This window comes from Maylandia zebra, linkage group LG3 (assembly GCF_041146795.1).
Source record: "Maylandia zebra isolate NMK-2024a linkage group LG3, Mzebra_GT3a, whole genome shotgun sequence".
Taxonomy (NCBI): Eukaryota; Metazoa; Chordata; class Actinopteri; order Cichliformes; family Cichlidae; genus Maylandia; species Maylandia zebra.
Genome location: NC_135169.1, coordinates 61,515,781 through 61,535,916, shown reverse-complemented (window position 1 = coordinate 61,535,916; position 20,136 = coordinate 61,515,781). Strand labels below are relative to the sequence as shown.

At 42.7% G+C, this 20,136-nt stretch overlaps 2 protein-coding genes across 2 annotated transcripts in view; both read left to right on the top strand.

The window, feature by feature from the left end:
* The window catches only part of LOC143416884 (uncharacterized), a 463,686-nt gene that overhangs the window by 158,351 nt on the left and 285,199 nt on the right, over positions 1 to 20,136 (top strand). The window contains exons 7-8 of the mRNA XM_076882531.1: positions 7,030 to 7,206; positions 16,816 to 16,992. Coding sequence (XP_076738646.1) covers positions 7,030 to 7,206; positions 16,816 to 16,992 — 354 coding nt within the window. The remainder of the gene's footprint in view (positions 1 to 7,029; positions 7,207 to 16,815; positions 16,993 to 20,136) is intronic.
* LOC143416889 (protein NLRC3-like) lies at positions 941 to 3,761 on the top strand. The gene is made up of 2 exons (XM_076882562.1): positions 941 to 2,656; positions 3,359 to 3,761. Exons 1-2 carry the CDS (start codon positions 1,029 to 1,031, stop codon positions 3,420 to 3,422), a joined length of 1,692 nt encoding a protein of 563 aa, XP_076738677.1. The 5' UTR covers positions 941 to 1,028; the 3' UTR covers positions 3,423 to 3,761.

Here is a 20,136-nt window from a genome sequence, read left to right as displayed (position 1 = left end):
ACTGATAAACATGTATTATGAGGATGGATGATCATGTTTCTCACTCTCTCCTTTAAATCTCAGTTTTTTTCTTCTTCACAGTTTATCTGTTAATTTATTAATGAATAACACTGAAAGAGTTTCTGTTATATTTCCCCTTGAACATCAGCTTATTAGGGCGGCATTAGGAAATAGCCCCCCTCCAAAGAATGAATAAATGAATGATGATAATAATGAAATGATTCAAAAGCAGAGCTCAGAGTGGTAGAATGGTCAAACATGGATCCACGGGTGGTTCAACTGCATTTGGTGTCGTGACTAAAGCAAATCTTTCAAATAATCCCACCATCAACGGGATGTTGTCTCCTTTACTACGGTTACTTTACTTGGTCACCGTGTGAGTTTCTTTGAAATGAACCAAATTCTTTTATTTGTTGATTGTTGCATATTTAACCTCTACAGTCAGGAAAGGAGGAGATGAGGCCTCAATGTTGGGTTGTAGCTGTGGTTCAGGTTAGAGTGATTGTCCATGGAATAAATGTAAGTCAGTGAACTGGAAACATGACTGTGTTCAAACTTTGTTTTCCTTTTTATAATGAGTCTAATCAAAGGTGGACAGAAGTATCTCCACTTTGACTTTTCTGTGTCACCATCAGAGCTTCTGCACAGTGTGGAGAAAGATCCAGAAGCAGAGCTGGACTGCAGACAGTCAGTCAGAGCAGCTGTGTACAAATTAAGACTGAACATCTGTCTGCTGATGGACTCATTTCTGAAAACTGGACTTCTTGTGTTGTTCAGACATTGAAGAGTTTTCTTTCTCTTTAGTCTCATTGTTTTTCTTTCTTTCAGCAGATGTTGGTCTGCAGGAGGTTTTAGATGAACATAAGATCAGCCTGAGGAGGAGATGTGAACGTGTGACTGAAGGAAGTGAGGAAACAGGAAGTAGAACCCTCCTCAACAGGATCTACACTGACCTCTACATCACAGAGGGACAGAGTGAAGAGGTTCATACCCAACATGAGGTGAGGCAGCTGGAGACAGCTTCCAAGATGGACGCCCTCCATGACGCTCCAATCAGGTGCCAGGACATCTTTAAAGCCTTACCTGACCAACAGAGACCCATCAGAGTGGTTCTGACCAATGGCGTGGCTGGTGTTGGAAAAACCTTCTCAGTGCAGAAGTTCACTCTGGACTGGGCAGAGGGCTTGGAGAACCAACATGTCAGTGTGGTGGTTCTGCTTTCATTCAGGGAGCTGAACCTGATCAGAGATGAGCAGTACAGTCTTCTGGAGCTGCTCCATGTTTTCCATCCAACATTACAGAAGGTTACAGCAGAGAAGCTGGCTGTCTCTCAGCTTTTGTTCATCTTTGACGGCCTGGATGAAAGCAGACTTTCATTGGATTTCACCAACAGGAAGCTGCTGTCTGATGTCACACAGAAGTCATCAGTCAGCCAGCTGCTGACAAACCTCATCCAGGGAAATCTGCTTCTCTCGGCTCTTGTCTGGATAACTTCCCGACCCGCAGCAGCCAATCAGATCCCTCCTACATGTGTTGACAGGCTAACAGAAGTACGAGGCTTCACTGACGCCCAGAAGGAGGATTACTTCAGGAGGAGATTCAGTGATGAAGAGCTGTCCAGCAGAATCATCTCCCACATGAAGACATCCAGGAGCCTCCACATCATGTGTAGTATCCCAGTCTTCTGCTGGATCACTGCTACAGTTCTGGAGCACATGTTGACTACAGAGCAGAGAGGAGAGCTGCCCAAGACCCTGACTGACATGTACTCACACTTCCTGCTGGTTCAGACAAAGAGGAAGAAGAACAAGTACCATGAGGGACATGAGACGAGTCCACAGGAGCTGACGGAGGCTGACAGGGAAGTTCTTCTGAAGCTGGGGAGGCTGGCGTTTGAACATCTGGAGAAAGGAAACATCATGTTCTACCAAGAAGACCTGGAGCAGTGTGGTCTGGATGTGACAGAGGCCTCGGTGTACTCAGGAGTTTGTACAGAGATCTTCAAAAGAGAGTGTGTGATCTTCCAGAAACCAGTCTACTGCTTTGTTCATCTGAGCATTCAGGAGTTTCTGGCTGCTGTCTACATGTTCCACTGTCACACCAGCAGGAAGACAGAGGTGCTGAAGATGTTTCTAAAATCAGAATCTTTAATCAAGATGATTTTCAGTCTTTTTGATAACAAAGATCTCCAATCACTTGATGTATTTCTGAGGAGAGTCATGGAGAAATCCCTCCAGAGTAAAAATCGCCACCTGGACCTGTTTGTTCGCTTCCTTCATGGCCTCTGTCTGGAGTCCAACCAGAGACTCTTAGTAGGTCTGCTGGGTCAGACAGAGATCAGTCCAGGAACCATCCAGAGAGTCATCAACAACCTGAAGGAGATGAACAGTGATAAAATCTCTCCTGACAGAAGCATCAACATCTTCCACTGTCTGATGGAGATGAACCACCTCTCATTATTTCAGGAGATCCAAGAGTTCCTGAAGTCAGAGAACAGATCAGAGAAGGAACTCTCTGAGATCCAGTGCTCAGCTCTGGCCTTCATGCTGCAGATGTCAGAGGAGGTTCTGGATGAGTTGGACCTGCTGAAGTACAAAACATCAGAGCGGGGACGACAGAGACTGATTCCAGCTGTGAGGAACTGCAGAAAGGCTGGGTGAGTCCAGATGTGATCACTAACATCATTGATCAGTGTAGGTTAGTAGTTTAATGTTGAAAATAAAATCAGATTGTAACCACAAAGTGTTTGTGTCCGTACGCTGCAACCTTCCACACCATTCCTTTATTGTACAGACTCAGCAGCAGCTCCATGGATCCCAAATCCAAGAGTGGAGAACAGATTTGAAGTGTGTCACATCCATGCAGTCACAGCTGTTTCCACCATGTTTCCACTGATATTGATCCTGTTCAATGACACGTTTCATATCAGTGAATATGTTCTTTAGGACGTCCACTGACATGTTTAAGTGTCCTGCTGGAAATCACTCAAATCATCCATGAAATCCATGAAAAATCCTTTTAGTGTTTCTAACTTCTCCCTCTGTCCTCTCTCTCTCTCCATCCTCCTCACTGCTTCTTTCACTGATAATCACACAAACATCGTATTCAGCTACAAAATAACACAATAATATCATCTGATCATCATTATTATAAGAGCAGGATCCATATTTGATATCAGAGTAACACACTGCTTGGTTATGTGCAGTCATCATCAGTGACTGTGGGTCAAACAGAAGCTCTCTGATTGGTTGCTGACCTTGGTCACCTGTCCACTCTCACCTGTTTGTGTTTGCTCTCTCTTTGCTGTCTCCATCCTCTCTCTCCTTTCTCTCCCTCTCTGTCTTTGTACGTCACTCAGGTCCAATGGAAACAGTGACATTTACAAACCAATCAAAGACAAACTGATCCATGTCAGGTTATAACAATATTCAAAGTGAATACAGGCTGCTGCTGGACACAGACAGGTAACATCATTTTGACTTGCTGTCACCTGGATCTGGACTCATAAACACTGAAGCCCTGAACAGGAATACAAATCATTTTCTGCCAACTAGCGACACAGCAGCAGATAATGGCTAAGAAAGCTCAAATGAGCCAATCATTTCTGTGTTTAGTTCCCCTGAAATCAGATCTGATATCAGCAGCTCTGAGTTCATTCATCATTATTGTCCAGTGATGAGATTTCTGCTCCGTTTGGTAACAGTCAGCAGGTTTTTCCTGCGTGTGGACGTGAACAGTCGTACCTGACAGCAGGTAGCAAACAGAGATTATCTTTCCAGCTGGAACTCTTCACTGAGCTGAACTCATTCAAAATGTTCTGGAGTCAAAACAGGAAACAGTCCAAATGTGTGTCTTCACTCTGACTCTGGATCAGATCTCAGTGACAGACTGTGGACATTATGGAAGCCTAAATGTGACACCATCTTCCTCCTTCATCTGCAGATTAAAGCCAAACAAAGATTCTCATTAAAAGTCTGCAGGTCTGAGAGAGACTCAATCGTTGTGTCATGTCAAACACAGTAAGAGGAGCTGAAGCACAGATGTGAAGAGCAGATTCATCAGATTATGACCTCACTCTGTTTTGTCTTCATATACATTCAGTCTGTGTTTATAATGCAGATTTTCTGCTTTTATAATAACACATTTTATTTTTTCTATCATCACAGACTGACTCAGTGTGGACTCTCAGAGTCTCACTGTGAAGTTGTGGCCTCAGCTCTGAAGTCCAACCCCTCCCATCTGACAGAGCTGGACATTAGTAACAACAAGCTGCATGATTCAGGTGGGAAGCTTCTGTGTGCTGGACTGGAGAGTCCAAACTGTCGACTGGAGACTCTGAGGTGAGTTCACTGACTGCGGCTGTTGTTGTTTTTCTATATTTCAGGTCTTTGATTGATGTTTGAAACTTTCTTTAGTTCCTACATGTTCAGGATGTGTCTGAAGACAAATGTGAAGAAGTTTGAGTGCTTTCAGAAATGTTGTCTTTCCAAACGACTGAACAACAGTTTTTCCTTTAGGCTCCAAACAGAAGTGACAGACTTGAGCAGGGTTCATTTAAAGGCTGACAGAAGTGGAGTGGTGACGGGGAGATGTTTGACAGGACAGTGTTTCAGCCTCCACAGGTTCATGTTGTGCTCCATCAGTCAGTGAAGATGAAGTCAGTGCTGATGAGGCTGTAGAGTGTGTGAGGGATGTGAATGAGGATGATGAAGATCTGATGATAGCAGATAAAAACAGGCTGCAGAGACTTTGAGCCATACAGGGCACACAGTGTGTGTACAGAACAGCTGAAATCATTATGGAGGCCTCACTGGGATATGGAAGCATCACAGTACAGCTTCAGTGAAGCTTTAAAGTCTCTGATATGAGATGAGAAATGAAGCAGCCAGAGCTTTTTCATGAGTGGAAATCCACTGTGACTGTGAGCTGCTGCTACAGCCTCCAGATTAGCCAGCAGCTCATCCTGCTCAACATTTCCTCACCAACTTTAATGGAAGTGTGATGTTTTCAGCTGGAGTGATGGTCAGGGTGGCCTCCCTCTCCTCTTCTTCTCCTCTTCCTCTTTCATTTGTAAAGCCACTTCTGCTGCTTTCATTCATTTGGAAGTCCTGTAGCTGAGTTTGGGAGAGACTAACAGCCTCGGCAGCAGAGGGGAGAAAGGCTGTAACACCACCACTTTACTCTGTTCTACCTGTCACATCATTTTATCAGGAAACAAATATGCTCATGTTTTTACTATGTTTGTCTTGAAGATGTAAGAAGATCACATGGTGCTTTTTATTATTGTGTTGGTTTGTTTCATGTCTCTTGGATGGAGCCCAGCTGTGCGTGGCCCCTGGGCCTGTGGTCAGAGTGTGTGTTGGATAATCCGGCCCAGGATGAGGCCAAACTGACATGGGATGAAATGTCTGTCACATAATTGAGCTTAGTGTAGTTTCATTTCTTCACAATTTAAAAACAACCAAAACTTTGTTCTGTCTTTTCTATGTTATACTGTAGACTTTCTTTGATACTGTGTCCAAAAGGAGCAGCTTTTACTTTGAAGGGGAGCCGTCTGTTTCCTCTTCAGGTTGGATGATGGAAGCAAATGAGTGTGTGATGTTCTTTCAGTGTTGCACTTTGTAGACGCTCCCTGAGCACTGGTCTCACAGCCAGCTGCACATAGAGACCAGTGTTGTTAGTCCAGGTCAGAAGATGACTTGTTGGAATGAAAATGAGCTTGTAGTTTGTCTGCTTTAACCCTTTATAGCCGGTCGGAGCGAGCACGCTCTGTTTTGAGTAACTCTTTTTAAATCCCGGTAACACTGCAACCACGTAAGCTAGCGCAATAATTTTTTTGCATATGAAACCGGAGGAGTTGTACTTACATCTTATGCCATCAGCTTGTCCTCGGTCACAGTTTCCTTCCACATAAAGCTTTGCAAAAACTGCATAAAAATCACTTGCAGCAACAAAAACATAATATTCCAGAAACACGCTTTGCCGATCCGATCAGCTATTTGTAACATTTCCTACGTCCATCAGCGCGAACTATCATATGTCCTCCATGTCCTGCCCAAAAGCGGGAGTGATGTCATTTTGTGGAAATGTAGTTTTTTACCATCAGGGCCTTATGAGCTTATACTGGTGTTTTTAAAAGTTATCTTTGACTTCATGACTTTCTGTGTCGTTTCTGGGATGCTTAGGACTCATATTGCACTGCTGGAAATAGTTTATTTTAATGCAAATGCTGTTTTTTTTTGCAAATTTACATTATAATATTTATTTTCATTTTTCCTGCAGTATATGAAAATTGGTGTATTTCAAAAATAAAACTATTAAGACACTTAAAATAAATTTCCTGTGGTGGGAAACAATTTTGTGCAACTTTTTTGTATTTACAGTTTTGAGGGATAAGCCTCTTAAATTTCTCTAACTAGAAATATATGTTAAAAAAAAGTAAAACGATTTTAAATTATTTTGTAGTTTATTGCACTTTTTTGCAATGGATGTAATTACTAATATGTAATTGTATGTAATATGTAAATGTAATTGCACTTAATTCAGACATATTATTAAAATTTGGGATATAATGGTTGTATTGATGTATATCAACTTGAAATGCTCCCAAAAATGGCACCACAGCATGTAAACATATAATATAACCTCTAGCGGACTTGGTTCTATGGTAGGTCTTAAAGGGTTAATAATGTGACTGGAAAAAGGTGTTGGACTTCAAATATGTCCATTTCTTTCACACTTCACCTTTAAAAGTGAAGCCTTGTGGTTCCTGGAAGTAAAAAGACGACTTTTTCAAGTCTTTGTCCTGTTTTTATGATAAATGTACGACTTTAATGTGAAACATTCAGAGTTTTTTCTCTTGTTGTGTTTGTTTGAAGCTGCTTCCTGTTGGCTTCAGCTGTTTGGAGTTTCCATTTTCTAAACTTCTACATTCTGAACCTTCTTCAGCTCTGAACAGATGATGAAACACTGAATGATTTCAAGCTCACACTTTGTCTAATAAACTTACATCTTTCATTTTTTATACAGATTGAGTGTCTGTGGTTTGTCAGAGATCAGCTGTGATTATCTGGCAGCAGCACTGAAGTCCAACCCCTGCCATCTGAGACTGCTGGAGCTGAGCCCTAACTATAAGCTGCAGGATTCAGGAGTGAAGCATCTGTGTGGTTTCCTGGAGAGTCCAGGATGTGGACTTGAAACTCTGAGGTCAGTCAGCATGTTTTAGTTGTGCTGAGATGAATACATAGCTGGACTGGCCATCGGGCATACCGGGCATTTGCCCGGTGGGCCGATGGTGATTTTTTGTTTTTTTGGGCCGATGGGGTTTTTTTTTTTCATGTTTTTTCCGTAACGGTATAAACACTGCACATGTTTGTTTTTTTGTTTATTTATAAGGAACCCCATTAGCTTCCACAACAGTGGTTGCTAGTCTTCCTGGGGCCCAAACCATCAAATACCACCAAATAAAATGTTACACAATGAGTTGGATGCAAATTGTCCACATAATTTGGCTCTTAGATCCACAATAAGGTTTTACAATTCTGAAAATGTAAACATGTGAATATTAAAAAATTATATAAAAAAGCAAAAAAACCAAAACACAACACTCAAACAAAATACACAATTTCCATTACAAATGACATTACCCTCTACAATTTTTACAAATACATTAAAAACGGCCTAAATAGGCTTTTAGGTGATTTTTAAAATTATGAATAGAAGCCAATTCTCTAATTGCATAAGGCAACTTATTCCACTGAAAAGATGCTTTAAATATAACAGAGTTTTTCAAAAAGTTACTTTTAACTCGAGGAGTTACTAAATTGTGGTTAGTTGAGAATCGTATAGCATGATTATGTATTTCATCTGGATACTGCAACTGAGCATAAAAAAAGTGTGGTGTGTTTACCAGTATTGCTTTCTTTAAAAATACAAGTAAGCCATAGTATAATTTAGCTTGTACAGAAAGCCAAGAAAGTTTATCGTGCAGTTTATCAATACTTGTATAGTATGAACACCTTAACACTAATCTGGCCGCCCTATTTTGGACTAACTGAAGTCTGTTCAGATCTGTCTTATTAGCTGCAGAACAAATGATTGAGCAGTACTCTAGATGAGATAATACTAGTGCATTAATGACATCTTTCATAATTGAAGAAGTGATGTAAAAAGAGCATTTCCTAGCTATAGCTATGCCCTGTCCCATTTTCTTAATAACAGAGTTGATGTGCTGAGACCATGAAAGGTGGTGGTTTATGGTAACACCAAGTAATTTAATCTGGGTGACCTGTTCTAATGCCGATCCAGCTATGGAAAGATTTAGTTGTGGGCTGTTGACTAAGCGTACTCTACTTCCTATTAACATGGATTTGGATTTAGACACGTTTAAAATCATGTTGTTTTTACTTATCCAATCAAACACATTCAGCAAATCTAGTTGTAACACGCTTGTCAATTCAGAGTGGCTACTGGCTGAATAAAACATGGTGGAATCATCAGCATACATTACAAGATGAGATTTATCCAGGACATACGGCAAATCATTTGTAAAGACTGAGTAGAGAAGTGGACCGAAGCAGCTGCCTTGGGGTAGACCACAGTTCATTTCACAGCCCTCCGAGAAATAACCATTATAATAAACCTTTTGCCTTCTTCCAGACAGATAACTTTCCATCCAGCACAAAGCAGCTGGTGAAAATCCATAACATTTTAGTTTATCTATCAAAAGATCATGATTTATCAAATCAAATGCAGCACTAAAATCCAAAAATACCACCCCGGCCAAATTCCCATTATCCAGATATTTGTACCAGTTATCTGTCATGTGAATAAGAGCTGAACTGGTGGAATAACCAGGTTTGTAGGCATGTTGAAACTGAGTGAGTAACTGATTTTCTATTAGGTAACGTTGAATTTGTTCATAGACAATCCTCTCCATAATTTTACTTAGAACGGGGAGTAGACTAATAGGTCTGCTATTGACACCATTAAAAACGTCATTCTTGTTTTTAGGGATGGGAATTATTTTCGATTCTTTCCACTGCAATGGAAATAAGCTGCATGCCAAAGATCTATTACATATGGGACATATAGGAAGGGACACAAACTTGGCTGCAAGTTTGAGCAGTTTACTGTCTATGTTATCAGAGCCGGAGGATGTATCGTCAGGAAGTGATATCAATAAGCGCTCTACCATCTGCACGTTCACTGCCTCAAACTTAAATTGGCATAGCTTATTATTCATGATAACATCCTGTATAAGACGACGTGATAAGGTGGGATCGCCTTTGCTCATATTAGATTTTAAATTTGTTATTTTATTGCTGTAATAATTCGCAAAATAATTGGCTATGTCCTTAGCTTTACTTATAAACCTACCACCCGTGTAGATGTGAGACATCACCATAGCAAGATCTCTACCCATTATATTATTTAAAACTTTCCACACCTTTTTGCTGTCCTTATTGGCCTCCTTGAGCTTAAGTTGATAATATTCTTTCTTCTTGCGCCTATTCAATTTAGTTACTTGATTTCTTAACTCGCGATATCTTGCCCACTCTTGTGGACTGATAGACTTATGTGCTTTTGCTTTTGCTATATTCCTTTCTGACATTGCAACCTTAAGTTCATTATCTAACCAAGGTGCGTAGTTCTTTTTAACAGTAAATCTTTTTAAGGGGGCATGTTTGTCAGCCAGGTAGCAAAAGTTTTCAATAAACATAGATAATGCCATATCAGGGTCACTCTCGAGGCAGATGTCAGTCCAGTGAATTTCTTTTACGTCATTAATATACTTATCTGCATTGAAATTTTTGTATGATCTATGAAAAATAATCTTTTGTGCAGTTTTCAGTGGTTTCATTTTCTTGGTCAAACCTACAAGATTATGGTCACTATAACCAACTGGAATAGAAACAATATTAGAGCAATGCTCAGGAACATTTGTATATATATGATCAATGCATAATGATGACCTATGACCTCCAGCGTTGACCGTGACCCGGGTGGGAATGGTGATCATCTGAGACAGGCAACAAGCCGACGCTGATGAACTTATCTTTTTCCTTAAAGAACAAGAAGGAGCTGACCAATTGATATTAAAGTCTCCTAATAAGAACATGTCTTTGTTTTCCTCAGTTACTCTTTCCAGCATTTCACAGATTCGTTTTACATACAACATATTACTACTTGGGGGTCTATAGCAGCAACCTGCTAATACAGGCCTGCCATAGAGCGGGTGTAACTGAACCCACACAATTTCCAGGTCGTTAAACATTAAGTCTGTACGTAGTTTGCTTGCCATCCATCCATCCATCCATTTTCATCCGCTTTGTCCGAGGCCGGGTCGCGGGGGCAGCAGCCTAAGCAAAGAGGCCCAGACCTCCCTCTCCCCAGCCACCTCCTCCAGCTTATCCGGGGGAATACCAAGGCGTTCCCAGGCAAGCCGAGAGATATAATCTCTCCAGCGTGTCCTGGGTCTGCCCCGGGGCCTCCTCCCGGTGGGACATGCCTGGAACACCTCACCCAGGAGGCGCCCAGGGGGCATCCTTGTCAGATGCCCGAACCACCTCAGCTGGCTCCTTTCGATGTGGAGCAGCAGCTGCTCTACTCTGAGCCCCTCCCGGATGGCCGAACTTCTCACCCTATCTCTAAGGGAGAGGCCAGCCACCCTTCGGAGGAAGCTCATTTCTGCCGCTTGTATCTACGATCTCGTTCTTTCGGTCACTACCCACAGCTCGTGGCCATAGGTGAGGGTAGGGACGTAGATCGACCGGTAAATTGAGAGCTTCGCTTTTACACTCAGCTCCCTCTTCACCACGACGGACCGGTGCAGCGTCCGCATTACTGCAGCTGCAGCCCCAATCCGTCTGTCGATCTCCGGCTCCCTTCTCCCATCACTCGCGAACAAGACCCCGAGATACTTGAACTCCTCCACTTGGGGCAGGAACTCATCCCCGACCTGGAGTGGGCACTCCACCCTTTTCCGGCTGAGAACCATGGCCTCAGATTTGGAGGTGCTGATCCTCATTCCCGCTGCTTCACACTTGGCTGCGAACCGTTCCAGTGCGAGCTGGAGGCCCTCACCCAGCTCGCACTGGCAAGTTTGCTTGCCATATTATCATTAATGTATAGGGCTACGCCCCCTCCAAATCTGTTCCTGTCCTTCCTATACAACTTATAACCGTTTATTTCAAATTCATTATTCTCAAAGGCAGCAACTAAATGTGTCTTGGAAATAGCCAGCACACTTATCTAACTAAGGGAGTTTTTCCTTCCCACTGTCGCCAAAGTGCTTGCTCATAGGGGGTCATATGATTGTTGGGTTTTTCTCTGTATCTATGAAGCGCCTTGAGGCGACTTTTGTTGTGATTTGGCGCTATATAAATAAAATTGAATTGAATTGAATTGAACTTATCATATTTATTGACAACAGTGACTGAATTTCCTGAGTCTTATATTTAAGGCTACAAATATTAACATGAGCCACTGAAAAATCTTTAACGGAGAATCCGGGAATAAGTATAAGATCCGACATTTGCAGACCGATCGATCTCAACAGCAACACTGCACATGTGTCAAGGTCAAGGCCCGCGGGCCACATCCGGCCCGGCGTACATTTATATCCGGCCCGCGAGATCGTTTTATATAGATGTACTATTATTGTTATGCATGGCCCTGCGATATGAGGCGCTAATAATATACAAACTACAGATCCCATAATGCAGCGCTGCAGCCTCCTTGTTGAACGCTAAACTTCTGTTATTGCGAAGCTAACCGCTCACAATGGTGGAGAGAAAAGTTGATTCTGAAAGCAGAGCCTTTCAGCGCCAGTGGGTGACTGAATATATGTTTACATACATTGCTGGTAAACCCGTGTGTCTTAAAGAAGACACACGGGAAGAAGAAGAATCTGACATTTCAGCAGACTTCTTTCATCAGAGCAAAATCACAAATTGAAGCTGTTGTGAATGAAAATTTTATTGTAGCAGAGGAGCGAAATGAGCCCGGTACCACTCTGAAGAGCTGCATGATGAAGCTGTGCGACGTCTTGTGTCCAGACAAAATGCAGATTTTGGAAAATGTGAGCCTGAGCAGAAATACGATTGCTGATTGGGTTTGTGAGATGGCCACTGATTTAAGAACACAGTTGTGTGAAAGAAGCAAAAACTTTATTGCATACTCTCTTGCTGTGGATGAAAGTACAGACAAACTGAATTGCACAGGGGGCCAAACAGAAACACATGAAGCAGATTTTCCTGTTCTGGCTTTTTATAGCAGATAACCTTCAAAATATTCTGCAGTCCATCAAAACTGAAGCAAACCATGAATCAACATGTGAACATGAGCTGATGCTGCTGAAGGGAAGCAAAGTTACAGAGGTTTGATTACAGACACAGCTGAGAGTTTGTAATCTGTCATCATTTTAAAAGGTTTAAATTTCTTCAGTATTGAACAGCAGAAATGAGGCTTTGTTTTCGGAGGCCGACAGCAGTGAACACAACAGCAGACTGGTGCGTAATAAGCAGTGAATAATGCAGGAAACAGATTTTTGAAGGTAAACTGTTCTTGAAGTACACTGAGAGAGAGAGAGCTGTGCAGGAAGTAAACGTCAAAGTCAGAGAGAATTCATGACGATGTTCATCAAACGTAAAGCGTAGTTTGGATCTTCTTCTGCTGCTGGTTCAGTCAGTTTTGGTTGGAGACAGATGAAACCTGCAGCTTCAGGATCTGTGAGCTGTCCACTTTCAGCCCCGACGGCGTGTCCGTGTACGTGCCGTCGAGTGAACGATCCATGCTCTGTGTTTCCATCTTTGTGTGTTTAGCTGCTCTCATTTACTGTTTTATCTGTTTGCTTGTTGTTGAAATACTTTTGGGAGCTTTAACCTGAGATTCTGGCAAAATACATTTATATTAAAAATCGATTCAGGATTGAATGAATCAACATCGCTTTATTCAAATTAAAACCATTTAAATAGGAAAATCCATTTTTTTTACACCCGCCTCTAATGCTGGGTAATGTCAGCTGGTCCATGTGCAGCTGGCTGTGAGGCTCAGGGAGCGTCTACAAAGTGCAACACTGAAAGAACATCATCCATAAATATTGAGTAATAACTGGACTCTCATACAGCGAGACTCAAATGCCTTTAAACATCAGCTTATCCTGCTGATCCAAGTCCAACACTGAGTTTGTAAAAACATGTTTGTCAATCATTTTTTTTTTGGTTTCTGAGGAAAATGATTCAATAACTTGCTGCTAACACACAACATTTGAACTCACAGACTCTGTCATTGGATATATTGGAAAGTGCATGGATGATACCATCACAAAAACCACTGTTCGCATATATCCAAATCAGAAACCCTGGGTAAATAAAGACGTCCGCTCCAAGCTAAAAGTGCGGACCTCTGCCTTTAACTCCGGGGATGCTGATGCATATAAAGCAGCCGGGTATGACCTCCGAAAGTCCATAAAAAAGGCCAGAAAGGACTACAAGGACAAAATGGAGTCCAGCTACCACAGCTTTGACACCAGGCGACTGTGGAATGGACTGTGCTGCATCACTGACTACAAGAAGGTCAACACAGTCAGTGTTCAGCCCACTGCATCTCTTGCAGACGAGCTTAACAACTTCTATGCTCGTTTAGACAACAGAGAGCAGATCCTCTACCCTCAGGAGGACAGTGAGGCTGCAACTCTAACTCTGAAAACAGAAGCTGTGAGATGGACCTTTAAAAAGGTAAATCCTCACAAAGCTCCAGGACCAAACGGCATCCCAGTCCGGCTACTCGGAGTGTGTGCAGACGAGCTGGCAGAGGTGTTCACCAACATCTTCAACCTCTCCCTGAGGCAGTCAGTGGTCCCCACGTCCCTCAAAGCATCCACCATCATTCCCGTTCCCAAAAAATCAGTGATCTCCTGTCTGAATGACTACCGTCCTGTTGCACTGACATCCGTCATCATGAAGTGCCTGGAGCGGCTGGTCAAAGGTCACATCTGCTCATCCCTCCCTGACACACTGGACCCTCTTCAGTTTGCCTATCGGACAAACAGAGCCACAGAGGATGCCATCGCCCTGGCAACGCACACCACCCTCACTCACCTGGAGAAAGGGAATACATATGCAAGGATGCTCTTCATCGACTACAGCTCAGCATTTAACACCATCATCCCCTCAAAACTTGCCACGAAGCTCGTCGACCTTGGGCTGGGAACACCGATGTGCAGATGGATTCTAAACTTCTAAACTAAACAGGCCCCAGGTGGTGAGAGTTGGTAAGCACACCTCCTCACCACTCATCCTAAACACAGGTACGCCACAGGGTTGTGTGCTTAGCCCCCTCCTATATCCCCTGTTCACACACGACTGTGTTGCTAAACAAGAGTCCAACATCATCATCAAGTTTGCGGATGACACAACCATCATAGGCCTCATCACAGACAACGATGAGACGGCCTATAGAGATGAGGTGATGGCACTGTACGAGTGGTGCCTGGAAAATAACCTGACTCTCAACATCAGCAAAACTAGAGAGATGATAGTGGACTACCGGAAACGACCAGTCAGAGAGCACCAGCCCATCCACATCAACGGTGTCAAGGTCGAAAGGGTCAGCAGTTTCAAATTCCTTGGAGTCAACATCACTGAGGACTTCTCCTGGACCCTTCACACAGACACTGCTATCAGGAAAGCTCGCCAGCGGCTTTACTTCCTGAGGAGGCTGAGGAAGTTTAGCATGAATGCCAACATCACCTCAAATTTTTACAGGTGTGCAATTGAGAGCTTGCTGACGAGCTGCATCACAGTTTGGTACGGAAGCTGCTCTGCCAGCAGCCGTAAATCACTACAGAGGGTGGTGAAGGCAGCAGAGCACATCACTGGCACGAGGCTTCCTGCCATTCAGGACATTTATCTCCAGCGATGCCTCCGTAAAGCACACAGCATCATCAAGGACCACAGCCACCCAGCATATCAGCTGTTCTCCTTGTTACCATCTGGCAGACGTTACAGGAGCCTGTCTGCTCGGACTACAAGACTCAAAAACAGTTTTTACCACCAAGCCATTCGACACCTCAACCACAACACTTAAACACACACAACACAGCACTCAGAAGCTACCCTGCAGCTTCACAAGTACTCTGTTTAATCTGCACTGGTCACTCCACTTTATTGTTATTGATATTTATATTTAAAAGTGCAATACTGTGATTTTCAAGATTTTCTTATTTAATCACTAGTGTACATATATTTATATTTATAGATACATATATATATTTAGTCATCTTTTCTCTTTTATCATGTCTCTCTAATATTTGCTCCTCACTATTTTTCTATTTTCTGTATTATTTTATTTTATTTCATTATATTTTCTCCTACTGTATCATGCTGCTGAGTGACTGCAGCTCGTCAAACACATTCCATTGCAATGTTGACCCTGTGCTAACTTGCATATGACAAATAAAACTGATAGAAACTGATAAAAAACATTTCATCATATTTCCTCATAATCCTCTTTTTTCTGACCATTTGATCCCATTTTAATTTACAATAAAGGATCCACAGAGTTTGGTGACAATAATGACAGTAGATGTTTGTGTGAAAGTGCTGGAAGCAAATGAGTGTGTGATGTTCTTTCAGTGTTGCACTTTGTAGACGCTCCCTGAGCACTGGTCTCACAGCCAGCTGCACATGGGCTGTATCCCAATTCAGGATCTGCAGCCTTAAAGTACGCAGCCTCACCGATCCTCAAGGGCCGCGTACTCAAAGACCGCTAAGGCCGGAAGTGCGAGGCTTGTGAAATGGGACGGTCTAGCCTCTGTTGCGCTGCCCAGGTTGCCTAGCAACCATGATACTAACAGCTGGAAACGTGTCATACAGCTTTGTTTGACAGAAATGAAGGAGAAAATCTTTTGTTCATTTTTTTGTTTGCTTCTACCTGAGGTTTGATCATTCTCTGTAAGATTAAGCTCAGCTATTGAACGGCGTATATTTTAAAGTAAAGGCTTTAAAACCAAGTTAGTACAAATGTCACATAACTTTGCCAACATGTGGCCAACAGTAATGTTTTAATGTTCTTCGTTATTAAACATTTACACATAAATAAGTGACATAATATTCAGTACTTACTTAAAGTTTACTCTTTGGGTGCCCCTCATCCGCCGTTTTTTTTTCGGCAAAATTATCCACACCCACCACCGCGCTATGCATTCTGGGATATGTTGGGCCACGAAGTCTACACTGACACAGCCTTGAAATTCAGGGAAATGAAGGACGCATTTCAGGGCCGCATTTCGAGCAGCCTTTGAATTGGGACAGCCTTCAGCACGCCGCTGTGACGTAATCGGCCTTGAAATGCGTACTTTAAGGCAGCAGACCCTGAATTGGGATACAGCCATAGAGACCAGTGTTGTTAGTCCAGGTCAGAAGATGACTTGATGGAATGAAAATGAGCTTGTAGTTTGTCTGCTTTAATAATGTGACTGGAAAAAGGTGTTGGACTTCAGATATGTCCATTTCTTTCACACTTCACCTTTAAAAGTGAAGCCTTGTGGTTCCTGGAAGGAAAAACACGACTTTTTCAAGTCTTTGTCCTGTTTTTATGATAAATGTACGACTTTAATGTGAAACATTCAGAGTTTTTTCTCTTGTTGTGTTTGTTTGAAGCTGCTTCCTGTTGGCTTCAGCTGTTTGGAGTTTCCATTTTCTAAACTTCTACATTCTGAACCTTCTTCAGCTCTGAACAGATGATGAAACACTGAATGATTTCAAGCTCACACTTTGTCTAATAAACTTACATCTTTCATTCTTTATACAGATTGGTGAGCTGTGGTTTGTCAGAGATCAGCTGTGATTATCTGGCAGCAGCACTGAAGTCCAACCCCTCCCATCTGAGAGAGCTGGAGCTGAGCTGCAACAACAAGCTGCAGGATTCAGGAGTGAAGCATCTGTGTGGTTTCCTGGAGAGTCCAGGATGTGGACTTGAAACTCTGAGGTCAGTCAGCATGTTTTAGTTGTGCTGAGATGAATATGATGTGAAAGTTGTGCTGACACTAAACTGCAGACATCAGGCTGATATTATACTGATCCACACTGAGGATCTTCATGGTAAAGTCTGTTTTCTTCTCTGGTTTAGTCCATTGACAGCAGCAGAACAATGTTCACATTTCAAACCTTCAAAGAAGAAGAAAAATCCTCCACTGGATAATTCACTGTGAAACTCTCCAACCCTTCATTCCACTTAAAGTCTTTCTGACACTGAAATCCAAAGCAAAATGTGTGTTTGCTTTACAGACAGCAGTCCAACACAAACATACACACATCATCCAAAACACAGTCCAACATCCAAATCTCCTCCACTGCCAGCATGAATGATGGGAAAGAGAAGGAGGAACACTCTGACATTCAGGGTTAGAATGAGTTTCATGAAGCAGACTGTGAAGATCAAAGCTGCATTAGAAAGCTTACATGAATGAATGAGTGGACAGAAGTGGACAGAGATCATCTGAAGCACTTCAAAGGCTTTAAATCAGCACATTTCTCTTTATTCTTTATCAACTCTGTTAGTTTCTCTCAGTTTTCTGTGGAATGAAGCTAACAGCAGGCTAATAAGATGCTGACCAATAGGTTTCTATTAAAGGTTGTAATTTGTATGTGAAAAAGTGCAAACAGAAGCCTTTAAAAAGTCCTAGTGGGTGCAGTCAAAGCAGTCCCTCAGTCCCAGTATAGAGTCTTTGGTCCAGACTGGAACAACTGTGTGCCCAGTTTGAGCTCTCTTCAGTCCTGTGACCTGACAGACCCAGAGGGGCCATCACATCACATTTAGAAGCTCCCCTAATGGAGCCACAACACATGTCCAATACTTAGTCTGTCTTGTTGGACCAGCTGGAAGAAATTATTCAGGGACTTAGTCACAGAACAGAGATTCAAATCTCCAAAATCCAACTGGCTGCATCAGGAAATATAGTCTGAAACTCTGCACAGTTTCCTGTTTGAAGCTGCTTCCTGTTGGCTTCAGCTGTTTGGAGTTTCCATTTTCTAAACTTCTACATTCTGAACCTTCTTCAGCTCTGAACAGATGATGAAACACTGAATGATTTCAAGCTCACACTTTGTCTAATAAACTTACATCTTTCATTCTTTATACAGATTGAGTGTCTGTGGCTTGTCAGAGATCAGCTGTGATTATCTGGCAGCAGCACTGAAGTCCAACCCCTCCCATCTGAGAGAGCTGGACCTGAGTAACAACTACAACCTGCAGGATTCAGGAGTGAAGCAGCTGTCTGATCTTCAGCAGAGTCCAGACTACAGACTGGAGACTCTGGTGTAAGTAGAGTGATGGAGTGAGTGGGTGGTGCTGTCAGCAGTATTGTACTAAACACAGTCAGTATGAAACAAAGATCCAGTGTTTTCTGTAAAGCTGCAGCTTCTCAGTGAAGCTGTGAGAGGAGAATGGTGACAGGCTTCAGGATTGGACACAAACACTTCCTGTTTCTGACCTTTATGGTCACCATAGTAACAGCTGTCACGCTCTGATCAAACACTGTCAACAGCCAATCATCTCTCTGAACAAAGCAGCACGCAGACCAATGACTGCATTCATTTCCAAGTTTAAAGCAGTGAAGAACACAGTCTGTAGGTGAGGAAGAATTTAGTGAGAGCAGATGTTTGGATGGAATTCCTCCAGTTAACAGCTGGAACCGTCCATCTGGATTGTTGGGCTTGTTGTTGGGGTTCCTACAGAGCTCAGAGTGGACACACCAAGGTTCTTCTAATGAATGAAAGTCCAAACTCAAACTAGGAGGGAAAAACATTGTCAGCAACTTCAATGAAAATCCAAAGATTAGAAAAAGTGAAGCAACAATGAGTCCTAGTACAGTCCCAGCACTGAAGTCCCTGCTGCTCTTTATACTGGATGTGCTGCATCACTGACTGACAGCTGATGAAGAGTCTCTGGAAACACTCGTTTATCTCCTCTGCTCTTCCTTCTTCTCTCTGCAGGTGGAGGTGATGATGGTAAACAGGACGGTGTGTGTGCTGAGAGAGGAGGAGCTGTGTCCTGATGATCCAGAGAGGTTGAAGCAGCAGCAGCTTGTGTGTAGAGACGCTCTGACTGGGCCATGTTACTGGGAGGTGGAGAGGAGAGCTTCATCCAGCAGTGACTGACAGAGGAATGAGAAGAAGTGCAGATGACTGTCAGTGCTGCAGAGTGAACTGCTCTGAGAACAGCTCCACTGTCAGACACAATGTAGAGTCCAGCATCATCCCTGTGTGTCCCTCTGGATCTGACAGAGGATCATCAGTGTATCTGGACTGCTCTGCTGCTGCTCTGTCCTTCTACAGTCTCTGCACAGTCTCTGTCTGACTCTGGCTTCAGACCCTCCTGGATCAAACTCACCTGGAAAGACTTTCAAACATCACTCAATAGATTTGAATACAGAATATATTTGATATATACTGTAGATGTACTGTAGAGTTGCAGTTTGTCACTTGTAAATACAGTCTGTGAGCAGCTGTGAGCTGAAAGATCTTTCTAGAAACACGAAATGTTTTCACTCTTCTGTTGCTTTTTCATATATTTCCACAACATTAATATTGATCCCACCTGTCTCACCTGTTTCATGCTTTTATACATAATAACAGGACACGTGTGATCTGAGCGCTGCTGTGGTTGCTGTGCTGCACGTCTTCATTTAGATAACAGAGACATCTAGTGGTTCAGAGGGAGAACTGCAGCAGGTGGAGCTGTGTTTTAGCATGGAAAACTTTTTATCTTTTAGGCGCAGATACAAATATGACAAGTATCAGTGTAAGATACAAAAGGTCACATCAGTTAGCAGAGGGAACAGTGATCACACAGCAATGTAAGAATAGAAACGTAACAGTGAATCTGGACATGTATACAGATGGAAGCAAACAAACAGGATGTAACACTACATTAAAGCCACAAATGGGAAGAAAACAAAGCCAAAGGAAAATATATTTGATCTCAGGAATCCAAATCAGATGCTTTAGAGCAGGGGTCGGCAACCCTGGGCACGCGTGTCACAGCTGGCATGTGAAGGGTCAACAGATGGCACGACCATAGCTGGACTGGCCATCGGGCATACTGATGGTGATTTTTCATTTTTATGGGCCG

Coding starts and splice junctions, on each gene's coding strand:
- LOC143416889 (XM_076882562.1), top strand. CDS start 1,029: ATGGACGCCCTCCATGACGCTCCAATCAGGTGCCAGGACATCTTTAAA. Junction 2,657..3,358: donor AGGAACTGCAGAAAGGCTGG/GTGAGTCCAGAT, acceptor TACGTCACTCAG/GTCCAATGGAAACAGTGACA.